At 35.0% G+C, this 18660-nt stretch overlaps 1 protein-coding gene across 6 annotated transcripts in view; it reads right to left on the reverse strand.

Annotated features, from left to right (window-relative positions):
• Dscam3 (Down syndrome cell adhesion molecule 3) overlaps positions 1-18660 on the reverse strand; it is a 188613-nt gene that overhangs the window by 37203 nt on the left and 132750 nt on the right. For all 6 annotated transcript variants that reach the window (XR_011398063.1, XM_070113166.1, XM_036365031.2 and 3 more), the window contains exons 13-19: positions 9113-9244; positions 8474-8623; positions 6831-6976; positions 6207-6342; positions 1461-1580; positions 686-838; positions 62-584 (exon numbers count right to left, since the gene is read on the reverse strand). Coding sequence is in view for 5 of the 6 variants with exons in the window: in XM_070113166.1 (XP_069969267.1) it covers positions 62-584; positions 686-838; positions 1461-1580; positions 6207-6342; positions 6831-6976; positions 8474-8623; positions 9113-9244 (1360 nt within the window). In the remaining variant the exon portion in view is untranslated. The remainder of the gene's footprint in view (positions 1-61; positions 585-685; positions 839-1460; positions 1581-6206; positions 6343-6830; positions 6977-8473; positions 8624-9112; positions 9245-18660) is intronic.

The raw sequence follows: 18660 nt of genomic DNA on the forward strand, positions 1-18660 counted from the left end.
ATGAATGCATATATACGCGTGGTATATGCTGCACCCATTCATTGACTGAATATTAACGTACCTCCGGCTAATACTCGTCGACGGCAGAGTGACATTGATGATGTTTGGATCACTCCAATCCCCACCCGCCATGCCAAGCGCAGCATGTGACTGCAGATACTTCAATGGCTGATATTGTACGAGATAGCTGAGTACTGGCGAATTGCCATCGAATGGGCGGCGCCACGACAGTTTTACGGTGCGTGAGCCCACCTCAAAGACTTCCAGTACAGATGGAGTGTCAGGACGTTCTTGAACGGCCAAGAAGATGACGAACTCAGTGCGTCCATACGGATTTTCGGCAATGCAACGATAAATGCCCGAATCGTGACGATCCGAACGGGCAATGGTCAGCTGTGAGTCGACGCCCTTATCCGTTTTCATTTCCGCAATGCTAAAACGGAAATTGTTTAGATCAATTCGGCCATTGTTGTGTGTCCATGAAATCGCGATGGGCTCGTCGCCTTTCGCCTGGCAGTCGAGACTAACGGGGTCATTGCGTCGTGATGATACATTGCGTGCCCCTTGTTCGAAGCGGGCGGGTTCTAAAATAAACAGTTATGAATTGGCAAACCCCCACACGAGCAAAGTGAGGTAAAGGGTTGGAAAATCATTTGCTTGTAATTCCGCGTAAAAGTTCGCTTACCATTCACATTGATACGTATAATTTTCTTGAGACCGACTCCAATATCATTTGCTGCGTGACACATGTAGTAGCCCTCATCAATGTCCGTGGCTAGATTAAGCACTAGCGAGTTGTTGCGCATGCTGAGCGGCTTAAAGTCTTGTGACAGTTTGCCTGCAGAAAAAGTTTAAATATACATTCAGTGCGATACTTAATATATTTGAATGTTTATTTGTAAATTATATGGTGCTAAATCATGCTTTTTTGCTAATTTTTTGCATTATAGTTTTGAATAAGCAGTACCAGCTGCTCAGCGTATAATTGCCCATCAATGCTAAACTAGCTTAATTAATATTCTAACATTCCTGGCATAAGTTTATTTGCTTTTCTCAACACTCTCTTTCGCCAACATTTTTGTACTTTGTCTGCGGCTTTATCCTTTTAATGTGCTTTGCAGAATCGGCAACCACCCCAAAATACGACCGACCGTAATTTAACTTGCGAACACAAAGTCGTCGTCTATAAAACTTTAATAAACTCGTATTTCAGGATTGAGCTTACTACTGCCGAGTTCGCTCCTTTCACTTGCCTTGAGCAGATTGTTCATTTTAATCGATTTTTTTGACCGAACCTGGTAACCGATTTGCAGCAGACAGCCGCTAGAGATTTGCAACAGTGCGAGCTGTACCCACATAACGGTTTAACACGTATATACAACTACTACTTTTTCAAATTTCTCATGCTGTAGCTTTTTCGTATCCTTTTTATAGAAAATTTACTTCTGTGAACTACTTACCCTGCCCTTTGAACCAGGTAATAGTTGGAATCGGATATCCTTCCGCCTCGCAATTTATCGATATTGTATTGCCAAGCATGATGGCCGTGTCCATTGGCTCTAGCGCCCAGCGTGGCGCAACTAAACAAACACGTTCGACACACACACACATTCACATGTGCACAAGCAGCGAAAGAAGTGAAATCAGCGTGCGCGTCGGAAATGCGATAACGAACATGGTGAGTTATGTGTTGTTGGATGAGATGAGCAGCATCGTTTTGTGTAAGCAGAAAAGTAGCAAATATAAGAAGTAGAAAAGTAAATAATAAACTTAAAAGCAATGTGTTTATGTGAATAAGGAATGTAAAAGGTTATTTGCTCTATGCCTCTTAAGAGTTTTTCTATGGAAGATGCGGGGACTAAAAACCGAACGCGATTTATTTCAGTGAAATAGTCTTGTAAGGGTGTTTACATACAATACATACTATAATTATACAAAAAGAAAAAATATTCAAAGGCAGTAAAGATAACTAAATTCAGTCGTAATTGAAGTATTTAAGTATCAGTCTTGTCATTAAAGCAATGTTTCTGTAACTTCTTACAAACTGTAGCAAGGGATCTGTTAGATGGTCAAAATTGTATTATAAATGGCACTGACAAGCATTATAACCTGGTATACCCGCTATTGAGAATATTACTATAATCGAACAACTTCATTGTATTAATCGAAAATTAAAATGGGCAAACTGAAACATTTTTGTCCGATACAGCTATAAAAAGGAACAGACTTGGGAAAAGTCATTTAAGAATGTCATATGACTTATACATTTTTCTAAAAAATGGTGCTATTAAAAAGTCAAAAAATTAATTTTATTCCACATTGGGCAAAACGAATATGAGTTTTGTTCTTTAAATTGTGCAAAATTTGTGCGCTGTAGGACTGATAAACAATTTATTTCTTTTCCTATATAATAAATGTTACCGTTCTTTAAGAACTAGTGAAACTCTGTGAAGAGTTTAGGAATGAAACGTTTATAAATCAAATCGTTATTCCGACAAAAAAAATAGATAAAATAAATTAAATAAAAAACCTATACGGGTCAATTTTATCGTCATATGGAGAGAGATAGGTAGTTAAAACAAGTAAGGCACGGCTGAGTTCGGATGTAATCGAACATTTCATACTCCCGCGATATCAAAAGGTCAAAAGGGGAAAATACTTTCAGGTGTTGCAAAACTTTGTATTAAACAAGTAAGGAAGGCCACAGACAAAAAGATACACTGTTATTAGAAAGAGATTATTTCTGAATTACATTAAGATCTCTTCCATATTGACCGATATAAAGTTAACTGCAAGTTCGAAAATGTTCGGTAAAAAATCAGACAAATGCACTAGTGTCCAGATATATGGTGTCTGGGTTCTTGAAAAGTTATATCCCTATTTCGACAATTTTTGGACTTAAGATTAAATGCGTTGAGGGCATTACTTCTGCAAAGCTTTATCCCGATATATTCATTGGTGCTTGATTTTTATATGGAAGTGAAATAATAAGATGGAATTTATAGTTGCGTTATATTGGCTGTTGTCCAATTTCGCTCATTTTAAAAACAGTGTATGATCGGAATAGTTTGATAACCTCACATTCCAAATTCGGTTGACATTGGTCACAAAGTTCTTGAGATATATGTTTTCATTTAAAGGTGGGTGGTTCCACTTACATTCTCCAATTTTTAAATCTGCTCCTATAAAGCTCTTCTCCGGTATCGTGAATAAGTGAGATATCGCACTTTTAGTAGTTTTCAACATAACCGTTATATAGGGAGTGGGAGTGGTTATTATCCGCTTTTATCAATTTTCACAGTGTAGAAGAGATGCTGAAAATAACTTTTTTCTAAAAAAGTTTTATTAATTTAGCTTCAGCGGTTTGCAATAGTGCTTTGAGGTATTTCATTTCAAGTCTAAAAATTGTCAAAAATTGCCAGTTACCGAATATGAGGACCCCAGTACCTGCTGCTAACTTTTTATCAACAAGTGTGATAAATTATTGCAATTCGGAGAGAGTATCTTTCTGACAATAGTATGCCTGTATGTCAAAAATGAATTGAATCGGGTCAATACTTCCCTTAGCCGCCATGTACCTTATCGACATATTTTCGAACTTCCGGTTCACTTCATCTCGCTTATATCTGCCAATATATGAGCTATCTCAATAAGTTAATTGAATGTATTTTGCTTAAAATGGTGTATTTTTGCACCTAAAATAAGCCACATCGAGTGAAAACTTTCCCTAGCCCCCATATTACTAATCACAGAATTTTCAACGATCCGATTGATTTTACTTCAAATATGTTTGTGGGGGTGTGTGAGATACCTTAATGAAACTCGGGTCAATACGACCTAATATAATATTTTCAAACTTCCGGTTGGCCTTATACCATATATTATATATTAGTCAATATAGCATAGCAAAAATAACAGAATATATAATATTTAATGCACTACAGTTTAATGCCGGAAATTTCGGAATTTAGTCTACAAATCACCCCAACTCTCAAATACTACATATAATGATTATCGTTATTCTAACAAACCATATGCCGTTCAATGTGTTAATTATATATTTATAAAATTGCTTGAAAATGTTCTCTAAAGTATACCTCAGCAATGTCAAAATTAATTCAATCAGCCCTTACATTTCTCTTTCCCTCCGTAGCTGTATAATAATTTCCGACTTTCCACCTGACAGAATGCGTTACACTTTAATAAAATGAAATGAAAAGTGTCTTACAAATTGTGTGGAAATATGAATAAAATTGGTCTAGACTTATATGACCATTCGTCCGGGTTTGGCCGGGACAGTCCCGGATTCCGAGTTAAGCCGTCTCGGGTTTAGATATTAAAACAAGAAATGAAATTTTCTCAATAAACAGAACAAAAATACAACAATGCAGATGGCCCACTCTGTATGTTCTATTTCTACATTCTACATTCGGTTTGAATATACTTGTATTGAATTATGTAGTAGATTTTGGTGCGAACGTCAGCGCTGATCAAATACGATCAACTGGTTGGTTACTGCAAAACTCGGTTCATTGGCTTGAGAGAAGCTTTCACCCCTCAAAAAGCCGGATGTATCTGCCATTTTTTCAGTTCAGGGGAAAATATATTTTTATTAACAGAAATTTTTCCAAAATCGAAAAATGATTTAATTATTATTTCAATAACTTTAGGCCATGATTTTCGAAGAAACAATAAAGAAAAAGGCGATGATATTCCAGCAGTTGCAATTTACAAACACTTGCAACATTTAATGAACACAATTACTTTCCGTTGCAAATAAAAGCGGAAATGGAGAAGCTGAAGAAAGAAAACTATGACTTAAAGCAATTTGAAGTAGAGGCGAAACAATTTCGAAGTAAATATTTCATTTTACACTTCAATTTCCGTTTTTTCATTTTTAATTGTGTTCAATATGTCAATCAGGTGATTGGTACGAATATCTTGATATTTGGTTGGGTGCCACTCACTGATAAACTAGACTGGGAAATTAAAAATACTTAATTTTCATCACAAAAAATATAATTTGAAAGCATCACTACTACACTACTTCACATAAGCTGTTCGAACAATTCACTTATATTTCTCAATATATAGGTGACAAACGAATTAATGAATGAAGCAAAGAGCAGACATCCGTTGACAAACGTTGGGTTCAATGTTTTACTTTTCTTTTGAAGCAAAACATACCATTCGTTGAGCTCCCAGAGATCGTTGAATATGCTCTGACACTACCAGGAACATAGGCACCAGTGGAACGCACATTTTCCACCACTCGCCTTAAAGTAAGCACCGTGAAATCGATTTTATTTGTTAAAAATAAAATAAAATTGTCTTGTTTGGAATTTTTCACTCAATTAAAATCGCATCCCGAGATTCTTCGAAAAATAAGTCAACAAGAGATGATGTATTTGTTTAAATAAAATTACCCTTAAAATAACGATAGTTTTAATTATAACGTTAAATATTATTTATTATTTATAATTACTAAGTAAATCTAAAGATAAGTCAATGACGCGCGGATTTTTGAGGGAGAAGTCATAAAAATTTTCATTTGTTAACTTAAGAGTTAATTAACAATATGAAAAAAAAGAATAATTTAAATTCATACAGATTTCGCATAGTACAATTATTGAACTATAACTTCTGAAAATTTCATTAAAAAATCACTAACAGTTTTATAACTATTAATTTTTTAACTAAAAGCAGTAAAAATTTAGAACTAAAAAAAAATTGTTGCTAAAATTAAAATTTAAAAAAAAAACTGAGCGGCGGATTAAAGTACTCACATTCAAAGTTGATGATCAAGCGGAAAATGGGAGGTCCACTTGACGTGTTTTCACTCATTAAAATTTGCTAAGACCAACCAGGACAAAAAAAAATATTTTGTTTTTGTAGAACTATGTAACATAATGTTTCAAATCGTATCCAAAGTACGATTTACAGAAACGCTATTGGCTATAGTCTTAGGCGGCTATAGTGTCAATAAAGTGCAATGAGATATTAAAACTTTGATCTCAGGTTAACTAACTTTTAATCGCAAGAGTGCTCAGCAATGATTTCCTCTCAGGCAAAGTCCTAAGGCAATTACTTTGAAATCTTCTTAGATTCATTTGCGGGTATTTGAGCTCATAATCTAAAAGAAAACTCAAGAATGTGCACATTCGTGTATTTCACATCCCGTAGTCATCCCTTGTCCCGTTACTTACCTCGGACTTGTAATTCGGCAGTGTAGTTCACCTTGGCTGCCGCATTACTCGCATAGCAGGTATATTTCCCGCTATGCTTTGCGCTGATATCCTTGAACACCAATAGCGAATAGAATTCCTCCTTTTTCTCAGTAATCTGTGAATTTGTGGAACAAAAATAACACACGAGAAATTTAAAACAAAATTAAAACGTCAAGTGAAAGCACAATCCTATAAAAATATTCGGAAGTTTGGCTGTCGTGCAGATTCGTGAAGTATGCTTGTAGTATACCAAATGCCTGTATGTTAATATGTATGAGTACTTGGTGCATACCTGAGAATAGTATATGCCCTTGAAAACGCTTGGTATCTTTTTTTTTGTTAATTTAATGTTAAAAACAACTTTCAGACTTTGTTTCAAAAGTGTTGCTGTGCAACCCTCCGGTAGATAGACCTCATACCAAAAGGAAGTGCATTTTCGCTTATTTGTCGTGTAATAAATAAGTTTTTCACTAGCACTTTTCAACTTACTGCAGTCACATTTGAACTTCTGGTTTTATTCTTTGCTACTCACTGTGGTCGATCATGTGTATGTGTATGCATGTACTTTCAGAGTCCCATGGATTTTTGGATTGATCAACTCACCTGCAAACTTGTCGGTATGGACATGTCATCCTTCTTCCAACTGAAATAGATTGGCATATCACCAGATGAAACGGCACAAGTTATCTGTGCACGTCCTCCCTCTTGCAGATTCTTGGGAAACTTGAATGCTTCAATCACTGGTGGACCTGTAGGGGAGAAAGCACAGTAAGATGAGAAGAAGATGAAAGTTATTTTGACACACAATAGTTGCGGGGGAAAGTTTATTGAACAAAAATCCAATACACAGTGCGTTCAAAAAATAACATTTTTCCTTTGCGCGATCAATTCGCGAAAAACTGTTTTTATTTTATTTTTTGCAAATTAACACGACCACTGACGCCTAAAATTCGAGCAGTTTTTACGATCTTCTTAATGTGTCACGTCTTGCCGTGAAATACAAAAACACAGTATTAGAAAAAGTTTGAAGCAGCCTTTCTATTAAAAAAACTGCAAAGTATTTTATAACGAGTTGTGCATTTGTAAAGAAGAGGTCTGATCATTATGGAGATATTGGAGACGTAGATGACAAGCCGAGAAGAGGGAGGAATCACGTGACATCTAAAAGTGAGAACAAAGCTATTGTTCTCCTATTTGAGAAGAAACCATTGCTTAGTCTAAGAGAAGCTACAAACATTTTTTTAAAAATAGATTAGATATATCGTTAAATACAATACGGGACAGACTTCAAAGATCTGTAATTCAAAAAAGATTGGATTGAGCGCAAGAAAACATCAACCGTGATTGGATCACTGTAATACATATTAACCTATGAGTCAACTTTTTTATTGCTCAACCTTTTGAGACGTGTTTGGCTAAAAAAGGACAACATTTCTTTTCCTTTGGTCATGGATTTGGGGTTTTGAGGTGCCTCACAGAAAACCTGAACGCCGTTAGAATGATAAAATTATATAATATAAACAATGATTTACAGAAGTCTGCTGAAATGCTTTACGGCAAAAATAACTATTTAATAAACGTATTCTTGTATGATATGAAGTGAAATATTATTCGCTATTAAATTCCAATTTAATTTCAAATTCTGCATAAAGAGTCACATCATATTTCTGCCGCTCTACTTGATCTTTGTCGAATATAAGCAAATATGTGAGATCTTTAACCGGCATTAGGTAAATATGTGATCATAGAAGTAACGTGGTAATAAAAATTGGTGAAATCGATGAAATTAATTTACATATAATATGTTCCCCAAACCTCAATATAAGCAATATTGGTATTTCCGTTTTTCCAGTTGGTTGTAATTCATTCATAATTTCGAATATTCATAGTCATATCCAATTGAGATGAACCTTTTTATACTCTCGCAACATTCTGAGACCCTTAGGTTTTCAGATGGTCGATCCACAACCACGCCAACTGTTTAAGCGTTTCCGTTAAGCGGAAATTTGTTAAAAGAGTAATCAATTAAATTGTAGGTAATATGAAATTCATGACCTCACTCGTTTTTACTTTGCAGTTTTCTACAAAATTATTCTTATTGAAATATCCATATCATATATGCGAGTTTTCCTTAAACTCCTATAATAACCATGAGCAGATACATAAATACTAATTAGATAACACGCTCTAACTTTCTATTACATCTTCTCTTAATCCTAACCAAGCGTAACATCCTCTCTACTTACTGTTAACATTTAGTTGCACATCGCGCCGCGCCTCCTCTCCGGCCCTGCTCCTTACAATGCATGTATACATGCCCTGATCACGGGTCGGTTCGACATCCTTGATGACAAGATAGCCGCCCTGCTGCACTGGTGTCATCAAGTAGTGTGTGTCTGCAAATAGAAAATAGAGCCCAATAAAGTACCGGCAAAGCAAAAAGCATATGTGTGTGTACACATAAACGGTGGGAATACAAACAGTAAGTGCTAAACTGGAGCTGACAAATAAAGTGTAGTGAAAAAAAGAAAAACTCGCGCTCGTAAAGTTATGGTAGTGAATGTTAAAACTATCACATTGGAAACTGCATTTGCTCACAAAATCCTGAACAAACGGACAGCAGTATTGAAAACAAAAGCCCGGAGGGACGATGTGCTGAACCAACAAAGGCAAAAATTAGATTGCGAAAGCGTTAATGCATTATTGCACTGCTTTAACACTCCGTGCTGTCACTTTTCTTTAAACCTTGGCGTTTTTACTGTTTGTCACTACACTTTGTTAGTATCTTTGCTGCATATGATGTACATAGCAACACTATAACTATACAATGTACATGTATTGTATCTACTATATGGATGTGCACGTTCGACGACAATTTGTCTTACTTGATGTCAATTCCTGATGTCCTTTCTCCCATCTAATTTGTTCGATTGGATAACCGGAAAATGGACAATGAACAATTATATCTTCGCCGGCGACAGCTTTTATGGGGCCAATGGCGCGTACATATGGCGGACCTGTAAGATAAAGAAATGGGAATAAGAAATGTTATTAAGTATGTTGCAGAATATATTTTAATTATTAATATATTATAAAAAGTATATATCATGTTTTCTCCAAGGTAAACTACTGAATCGATTGTAGTAAAATTAGGACATTGTGACCAGTTTGGTACAACTTAAAAGATAGGATAAGTAATATTTCACTCATTTTAAAAGTAAAACAAATAAAAATAACAACAATATATATGTATATTTCTAAATAATATTTTCACTGAAATGAATAGTTTATTACAATAGTATTTAATGTATATCATAGCCACAGCAACGTGTGTATGGTATATATGCATGTAGTATTATCTAGGGAGTATTCACGGTCATATCCTTCAGTTATGCGATTAATATTTCGTACTGATTTCTAGGTGCTTTCGAGGTAACTCCAGAGCATAATAAAATTTCACAAACACTCGCAACTGAAACCCCTACACATTTTGAGGCATCTCTATTCGTGTATTGTGCAGGGCTTGCTGGAACACGGTTATTTTTCAAACATTTTAAAATTACATACTCCTTGAAATCACATGACGCTGAAATTAATACACCACTTGTACATGAAATTTTGAATAAGCTGTGGCATACTTACGTTATATATACACTCAGAAGAATCCTTTTTCAAAGATATAATAAAGTTGTTTCATAAAAAAACATTCAAAATATTTTTCTTGAAATTTCTTAAGACAAAATTTTGTATGTGTGCTAAAATTATTAACATTTTGCACCGAAGGTTTCTTACTAAATGTATTTTTGATAACACAATAAGGCTTTCTTCAATCAGCATATTGTCTTCCAGGACAAAAGCTAGGTAGAGATTGCATTTGATTGCATTTCCATCAAGTTGATTCAGCGCAACAACCCGTCGGTTGTCGTCCAACATTTGTTTAGCGGCATAATTGTAGACGCAAGGCATTTCACTAATTTACATTCATTGCTAGAATGCGCATATCAATAATTTATGCATGCTTTTATGTGTCCCTAGCAGATTAGTAAACACGCCAAACTTACATACACAGATGTTAGTGCAAATGCAATGCAAATAATGCGAAATTCGCAATTAGTTTACACATGTACATACATATATTCATATAAGCACACACACTCGCACTTACACAATGAGAATAATACACACCTGTGTTGTAGCTCGGTAAGTTTGTTTGGTATTTAGTTCTTACACATAAATACATACATATGTACTAACGCATGTACAATGAAGCTAAAACCATAGCAGCATTCAGCAGCAATAAATTATGAGCGCCACCAATGCACACACAATCTCTGTTGTCATAAAATATGCATTTTCTGCTGTACGTATTTGCTTAAAGCCGCAGTTGCCAGGAGATGTGCATTATCTGCTTAAGTACACTAACACACACTCTCACGCATGAGAAATAATGGCTTGTACATAAACAATTGTTTCCCGCTTCGTCCGACAAATAATGAGCTTTGCACTGATATACAATATATGCATGAGCATGTATGCGTGTGCTATGTGCGTGTGGTGGTTGTTGTTGTTATCGCCAAAATGTTCACTTCACTTGACATAGTCATAGTGGTGAATTGAGCGAAGTTAATCATTATCTTATTAATGCATTACCACGTTTTTAATTATCGCAAATTTGTATTGTGATGAAAATTAGATTGACTAAAAGGATTTGATGTCGGATAATAAGGGAAATTAATTAATCGTAGTGTGGAAATTATATAATTCCTCAAATTGATTTAATTAGTTATCTGAGGCCATTATTAAATTACAGATGAGTTAGTTCCATTTTAAAAGATATATTATGTTTTAATTGGAGATTTTAGCGTTTTGTAAATATGAGATTCGAGTTTTCATTCATTTGTTATTAACGAATGAATCCAATTGTAATATTATATAACTCTCAACCTTTTAAAGAACTTTTCGCCTGGAAAGTAGTTTTCGAAAAGGCTTTCCAACTGGAATTAAATGACAAGATTCCTCCCAAACACAGTTTCTGAATAAAATTTTATTCATGAAGTTAAAGGTTTCTTGCATCTACTGGATACTGGTCTCCACTCAAAACTCGCTTATTTTTACAAAATTTCACCCATATTGATCAAATAAGCTGCTTTTGATTTTGAAATGCGCATTTGCCCAATCAATTCCACATTTCTATATCAGAATATCTTACTATAATTTCTCATCAAACGTGCTTAAAAGTCTTCTCTTCTCCAACATTTAATGAAATGTCAACAGGGAAATCGGCGCTAAAAGAATCTGATGAGAAAAGAGAAAACGGCATGTCTAACTTTCCTTTCAAAAAGGATATTAAATTTAGCTTTTGTATAACTTTTAGTTAAATATTTTAAGTTCTTCATATATTTTGAAGTTTAAAAAGTAAGGAAGGGCTAAGTTCGGATGTAACCGAACATTTCATATTATCACAATTTGAAAATATCAAAGGCTGTGAAACATCTACCTTACCTTTAAAAAATCCTGCGAAACAATTCAACATGCATTATTCAAAGAAGCAGATGTAGCAGATACTTAGTTTTATTAATATGTTTTGCGTGTTTGAAATATTAATATTAAAATCAATTTTTTTTTTCAAATAAAATAATTCCTGGATCGATATCGCACATTTTCGGCACTAAAACAAACCATAATAACTTTTTTTTTAATCAATGTACTATTTTTTTTTATTGTATAGGAAATTGTATTTTATTTTATATAATTAATTATTTTTAAAAATTGTGGTACGAAAATGATCTCCATGCTCAGCCACGCATGCGACACCTAATTAGAAAATTATTTATTGCGGCCTGAAGTGTTGAAGTCGAGATTTCCTCAATTATTTTTTTAATAGACTGCTTCAAATCAGTCAGATTTATGGTTTTGTGCGCCTCTTTCTTGACATAAGCCTATAAAAAAAGTCTGGTGCAGTCAGTTGATTTTGGGGGCCAGCGGAAAGTGGAGTTTCTTGATATTAATTTTTTTTCAAAATTTCGTTGGAGCTCCGCAATAACCGGTATGGCTATGTGGGCAGTTGATCCATCTGGCTGGCACCAAACGCTATTTAAAGAGATACGTCAAAGTTTTTTAAATATATTTTTTAGTAATTAATCGAAGAATTTTTCTCTCCGATAAATATTTTTGTTTTTACAAACAATTTAAGGCCGAAATTTCGGTGAAAAATCGATTGTTGTTTTTGAGTAACCCCCATTTTACTAAGTCTTAATATATATGTAGTTAAAAGATACAACAATGTGTATACATTTTTGTATCAATAAATTTAGAAGTTTTCTCAGAAAAACTTCTGGAAAATTCACTTTTTTCGGCTTTCTAACTGTATATAACCCCTTATGAAACTGTGCACCACACAGTGACTCGTTCTGGTTAAAGTTCCGTCTCATGGATTATTTCTGGATTTGATTCACTCCATCGATCTTGGATTGCCTGAATTGACGATGCAACAGCCACGATTGTTTCTTGAACACGAACATACGGATCTCGATGGTACGGTCTTCTTGCGATACTTCCAGATTCGGCAAAAATGTTTACCAACCTCATAATGAAAAATTTATAAACCGGGTTAATACTACCCTCTACTACCAGATACCACTTATAATACTTTTCGTTATTACACCCAATTTAATGCCGAATATGTCTGGTTCTGAATATGTCGGTCAGTGAGTATTAACATTTTTTTATACTCTCGCAACATGTTTATATATAAAATTGATACAAAATATATTCTCTATGGTCTAGTATAGCTGAGCAAAGTCAAAATTAATATTCTATATCCTCAATATATAATATATATGATTTCCGTTTTTCAACCTGACTTTAAGCCGTATCAAGTTTATAATAAAAAAATTAGCCACTTTGGTCGAGTTAATATCACATTCGTACTTATATACAATATATATATTGTATATCTCACTTCAAGCTGTTTTTTGTTTTTTTATACTCTCGCAACCTGTTGCTACAGAGTATAATAGTTTTGTTCACCTAACGGTTGTTTGTATCACCTAAAACTAATCGAGTTAGATATAGGGTTATGTGTATATAAATGATCAGGATGAAGAGATGAGTTGAAATCCGGGTGACTGTCTGTCCGTCCGTCCGTCCGTGCAAGCTCTAACTTGAGTAAAAATTGAGATATCTTTATGAAACTTGGTACACATGTTTCTTGGTACCGGGAGACGGTTGGTATTGCAGATGACCACTGATCGGACCACTGCCACGCTCACAAAACGCCATTAATAAAAAACAAACAAATTGCCATAACTAAGCTCCGCAATAAGAGTTAAATTTTTTTTTAAGTGGGCGTGGTCCCGCCCCTAATAGGTTTAATGTGCATATCTCCTAAACCGCTAAAGCTATAATAACCAAATTCACTGGAAGCAAATGTTTTTAGCGCTTCTACCTACAGTGTGGAAATAGTTGAAATCGGGTGGCAACTCCGCCCACTCCCCATATAACGGTACTGTTAAAAACTACTAAAAGCGCGATAAACCAAGCACTAAACACGCCAGAGACATTAAATTGTATCTCTGGGATGGTATAAGATGACTTTATAGGAGTCGCGTTCAAAATTAGTCAGTGGGCGTGGCACCGCCTACTTTTAAGTGAAAACCCATATGTTGGGATTTGCTTAACCGAGTTCAACCAAATTCGGTGCATAACGTTTTTTTCATATTTCTATATTATAGTGCGAAAATGGGCGAAATCGGACTACAACCACGCCTGCTTCCCATATAACACCATTTTCAATTCCATCTGATTCTTTCACTTTGAACTATGCATATCAAGCAGCAATGATTATATCGGATTAAAACTTTGCGTGTATAATGCGTTTAAAGTATGCCACCTTGTGACCAAAAATTGTCTAAATCGAACGAAAACTGTTCAAGCCCCTAAGTACTAAGTATGTGGACCCCAGTGCCTATAGTTGACCTTTTACCGAAAATATTAGTCATTCCACAAAGAAATCTCAAACGAGTATACCATTTGACTTTGCGAGAGTATAAAATGTTCGGTTACATCCGAACTTAGCCCTTCCTTACTTGTTTTTATGTAATTTTCGCTGACACGAACTAAAATATAGCAATAAAACTGAGACTAGGTTTTAGGTCTTTAATATTAGGTCAAGTAAAAAGGATTTTCGGTTTTTATCTAAGGGATGGCGTTATTGTCATACATCATGTCATACTATACGGCGCTAAAAACGTGTTTATTCGCGCTAAAAGTTTGTCTTTGACAGTTTTTCGATTGATTGACTCAGTATGTTGTAAGCGCTCGTCAAAGATGGACACCAGCAAAGAGAAAATTCGATACTGTAAACGAACGTGTAGCACAAAAGTGATTTGCTAGGTTCCGTTCGGGTATAAAATTATGGAAATAATGGAAACAGACCGTCACGTGAGCACTTATTTAATTGCTGAGGAACTAAAGATAAGCCAGAAAACCGTTTGGAACCATTTGCATAACCTTGGATTGAAAAAGAAACTCCATGTTTGGATGCCACACGAACTAACGCAAAAAAACATGATGGACCGAATTTCCATCTGCGAATCGCTGCTGAATCGCAAGAAAATCGACCCGTTTCTGAAGCGGATTGTGACTGGCGATGAAAAATGGGTAACTTACGACAACATCGAGCGCAAATGGTCGTGGTCAAAGCTCGGGGAAGCGGCCCAGACGGCAGCCAAGACCGAGTTGCTCCCCTATGGACACACGCTCAATTCGGCCCTCTACTGCCAACTTGACCAACCACTTGAAAGCAGCACTCATCCAGAAGAGGCCATCTTTAATCAACAGAGGCCGAATTGTGTTCCATCAGGACAACGCCAGGCCACCCACGTCTTTGGTGACACGCCAAAAAGCTCCGGGAGCTCGGACTTGAGGTCCTAATGCACCCACCTTATAGTCCGGACCTGGCACCAAGTGATTACCATCTTTTCCTGACCATGGCGATCGCGCTTAATGGTAAGAAGTTGGCCTCAAGAAAGGCCTGTAAAAATTGGCTCTCCGAGTTTTTTGCCAATAGGGACGCAGCCTTCTACGAGAGGGTTATAATGAAGTTGGCATCTTGACTTAAATCGAAAAACCGAACGAACTCTTTACTTGACTTAATATAAGTCAAGAAGATATTCAATTTGATTGTAATTTAATCACGATTTTATTTAATAATGGATGTTTAATTCTTTCTCAACATTTTTTAATATAAGGTTTTGCCACACCTGAAGGAATTTCCTGGCCTTTGATTCTTGCGAATTGCAAGAGTACAAAATTCTCCGTTCAGCCTTAGTACCCATTATCGGGGATATATTGACCCTTGCTCTGACAAACTTTATGTAAAAAATTGCAACTTCCATTTGGCTTTATATAAACGTAAAATATTAGATATACAATAGTTTAATGCCGAAAATGTGTGAAATCGGTCCACGAATTTCCCCAGCTCACATGTACCACTTACGGTATATTTTTTTTCTTTAATTTGATAATTTAATGAAATTAAATAAACAGTTTTTCTTAAAAATAACGTGGTATATCGCTGCATATGAATGAAATTGGTCTAGGCCTTTGTTTAATTTTTATACCCCTAATATACTGATTTCCGCTCCTCTGGTACAACAGCAACCTCATATACCCCTCATATTAAATCTAACTCCTTTGGTTCAGTTTATATCACATATATCATGTTTGAGTTAAATAGCTTATTTTTATTTAAGTTAACATTTCGGAGAAAAAATGGTATTGACACTAAATAAATCTATGGTCAATAAGATAAGTTAATAAGATACTAAATAATAATCGAATAATAAATGTTGAATTCTTTCGCAACATAGTATAGGTTTGTTCACCAAACGGTTGTTTGCATCACCTAAAACTTATCGAGATAGATATAGATTTCTATATACATCTATTTCTTCTAATATTTGGTGATAATCAGTGGATAGGTATACTTGTACATATTTTCTTAGCCATCATATTGAACTTATAATAAAATGTAAAAAAGTTTCTTAGAGTGCTGGACTTTGTATAGAGAAAAAATATCTTTCTAGAAAAAATCGCGTTAAATAAGTATTAGTAGTGTAGTATCAAAAGGGCTAAAGACTCTATTTATGTGGTAATAGATAAAAGGGGGCCACATCGGTTTAAATGCTACTTTCTATTATTTCAGTTTTGCGACACATTTTAATATGAAGGTCATGAGGTGAACTGTAAACTCAAGAAAATTACATTTAAGTACTTTTTGGGATTTACCCAGCGCCGTTGGCAGCTTATGAAAGGTTTAGATATTAAGAGAGAAAGAAGAAAATCTACATACCTGCTCTGCATATGTGTATACCATACCCAATTATATGTAAGTTATTGTGAATTTAGCCTTCATGGGCAGACCATTTAAAATAGGTAAAATAGATACCCCTGTTTTAAAAAGCGTTAGACAAAAGCAATTCACGGAGGGGTTTTCCGAGCACTTTAATAAACTACTAATTTCTAAAATATAAATATAACTAAATAATCTGTATTATTATGTTAGTGAATATCTACGTAATATATAGGTATACAAAAGTACGTAAGCTGTGTGTACAAAAATATACCATAACAAAACTATTATACTCTGTAGCTACATGTTGCAAGAGTATAATAAATAGCAGTACACTGTGTTTGTAGTTTCAGTTACACTAGATATATTGACCAGCAAAGTGCTTTATTCAAACTAATTTAAGTGTATTAGTTATATAGTGCTTAAACTATAATTATATACAGTGGCGAGCAAACACATATACATATGTGCACCAGTATATCATAGTACCTATACACCGAACAGGAAAGGAGTCATAGCGAGGACTCAATTACAACGAAAGAGAGCAGCACCTAGGATCCAACTTTTCACAGCCGGACGGACTGAGTTATATAAGTATTATCTACTTGTATAAATATTTTATATAATAAGCCATTTATTATTAATTAATTATGCCTAGATTAAGTAGAAAAGTCGTCTTCAGAATCGAAGACGTATGAGAGTTCTTCGTGGAAAATCTTTATAAAGTGATAGTGAGAAGTCACAAAATACTGTAAGTCACGCTAATCGTAGGTTAAATTCTGATGTAATTTTAATACTGTTCAACATAGGACACGACGTCTAAATCCCCAAATCCGCAGAGCAAAGCAGAGATAGATAGATAGGGGACATAGATTTCGGCGCGAAAATCCCGAGGTTCGATACGGTGCGCAAGCTGTAAATACTGTTCAACATAGAAAAAGGCGGCAAGATCCACAAATTCGCTTTGAAGAGCAAATAAGAAATACTCGAGGTCATAGATCTCGTCGAGAAAATCCCGAAGTACGTTATGATGAACAGAGTAGGAACACTAGGGATCGTAGAGAACTTCGCGCAAGAAATCCAGAGACGTCTTAGACAAAGTCAAGTTTGCCTTCGTAGAGATAACCCGCTCAATAGGCAAAAATCAATGACAGTCCCAACGAATCTGATTAACGATAGAAAAGAATGTTATAGAAACTGATAATATTGGCAATTTAACGAATTTCAAAAACATTTATTTCCAAAATATAAATAAGGGCCCTACTGAAATATGTATTTGCTGCGGCGGCTTATGGTTTTCACACCAAGTTCGCAAATTAAATTCCGAAACTATTGCGCAAGGTCACCCGAATGCCGCATCCGCCTTCTTTTTAATGCAATAATTTCCTTCGGAAGATAAAAATTACAATTTTTGTGCAAAAATGCGATTGTTAAAATGAACGTTCAAAAAATATGTTAAGCTAACGGTCTAGACTTTCCTGAAATACCAGACTGTTTGAAAAGTTTAGCCCCAATTAAAATAATTTCAATGCCTTCAAGCTCAGTCGAATCCCAACTGAAGTTATCCTTTCTACTGCAAAAGACTTAGTTAAACGAATTGGTATAAGTAAAAATAGAATATTTTGGAAAGAGTTAAACTTTTTAAAAAATTTTCAAATATATGATTACAGTATATAAAAAAATTGTTCTTTTTAACAATTCTGTGGGTTAAATTTTTGGAACCTTCTGTTAGTTTGATAGCACGATCAAAAAGCCGCATCCTCTAGAAAGTTCTTGGACCCCAACTAAAACAGTTCTAAATTCTTTTCATCATAAAAGAAATGAACCAATTTCAATTGAAAGATAGCAGTTTCCAGTTGTTCCGGTTGAGGGAACAGCTATTCATAAAAGTCATGGTGCCGCATATAATAAAGTTGTAGTTTATACTCGACCCAGAATGCCTAGGGCTTCAATATACATATGTCACTTGCAGTCGAGCTACTACTGCAGAAGGTATATTCATCATAGGAAGTTTTATTCCTCATAACAAGTTTTTTTAATCGGATCCTGTACTTAGGGTACTGAGGGAATTGAGCACAA

This window comes from Bactrocera oleae, chromosome 2 (assembly GCF_042242935.1).
Source record: "Bactrocera oleae isolate idBacOlea1 chromosome 2, idBacOlea1, whole genome shotgun sequence".
Classification (NCBI taxonomy): domain Eukaryota; kingdom Metazoa; phylum Arthropoda; class Insecta; order Diptera; family Tephritidae; genus Bactrocera; species Bactrocera oleae.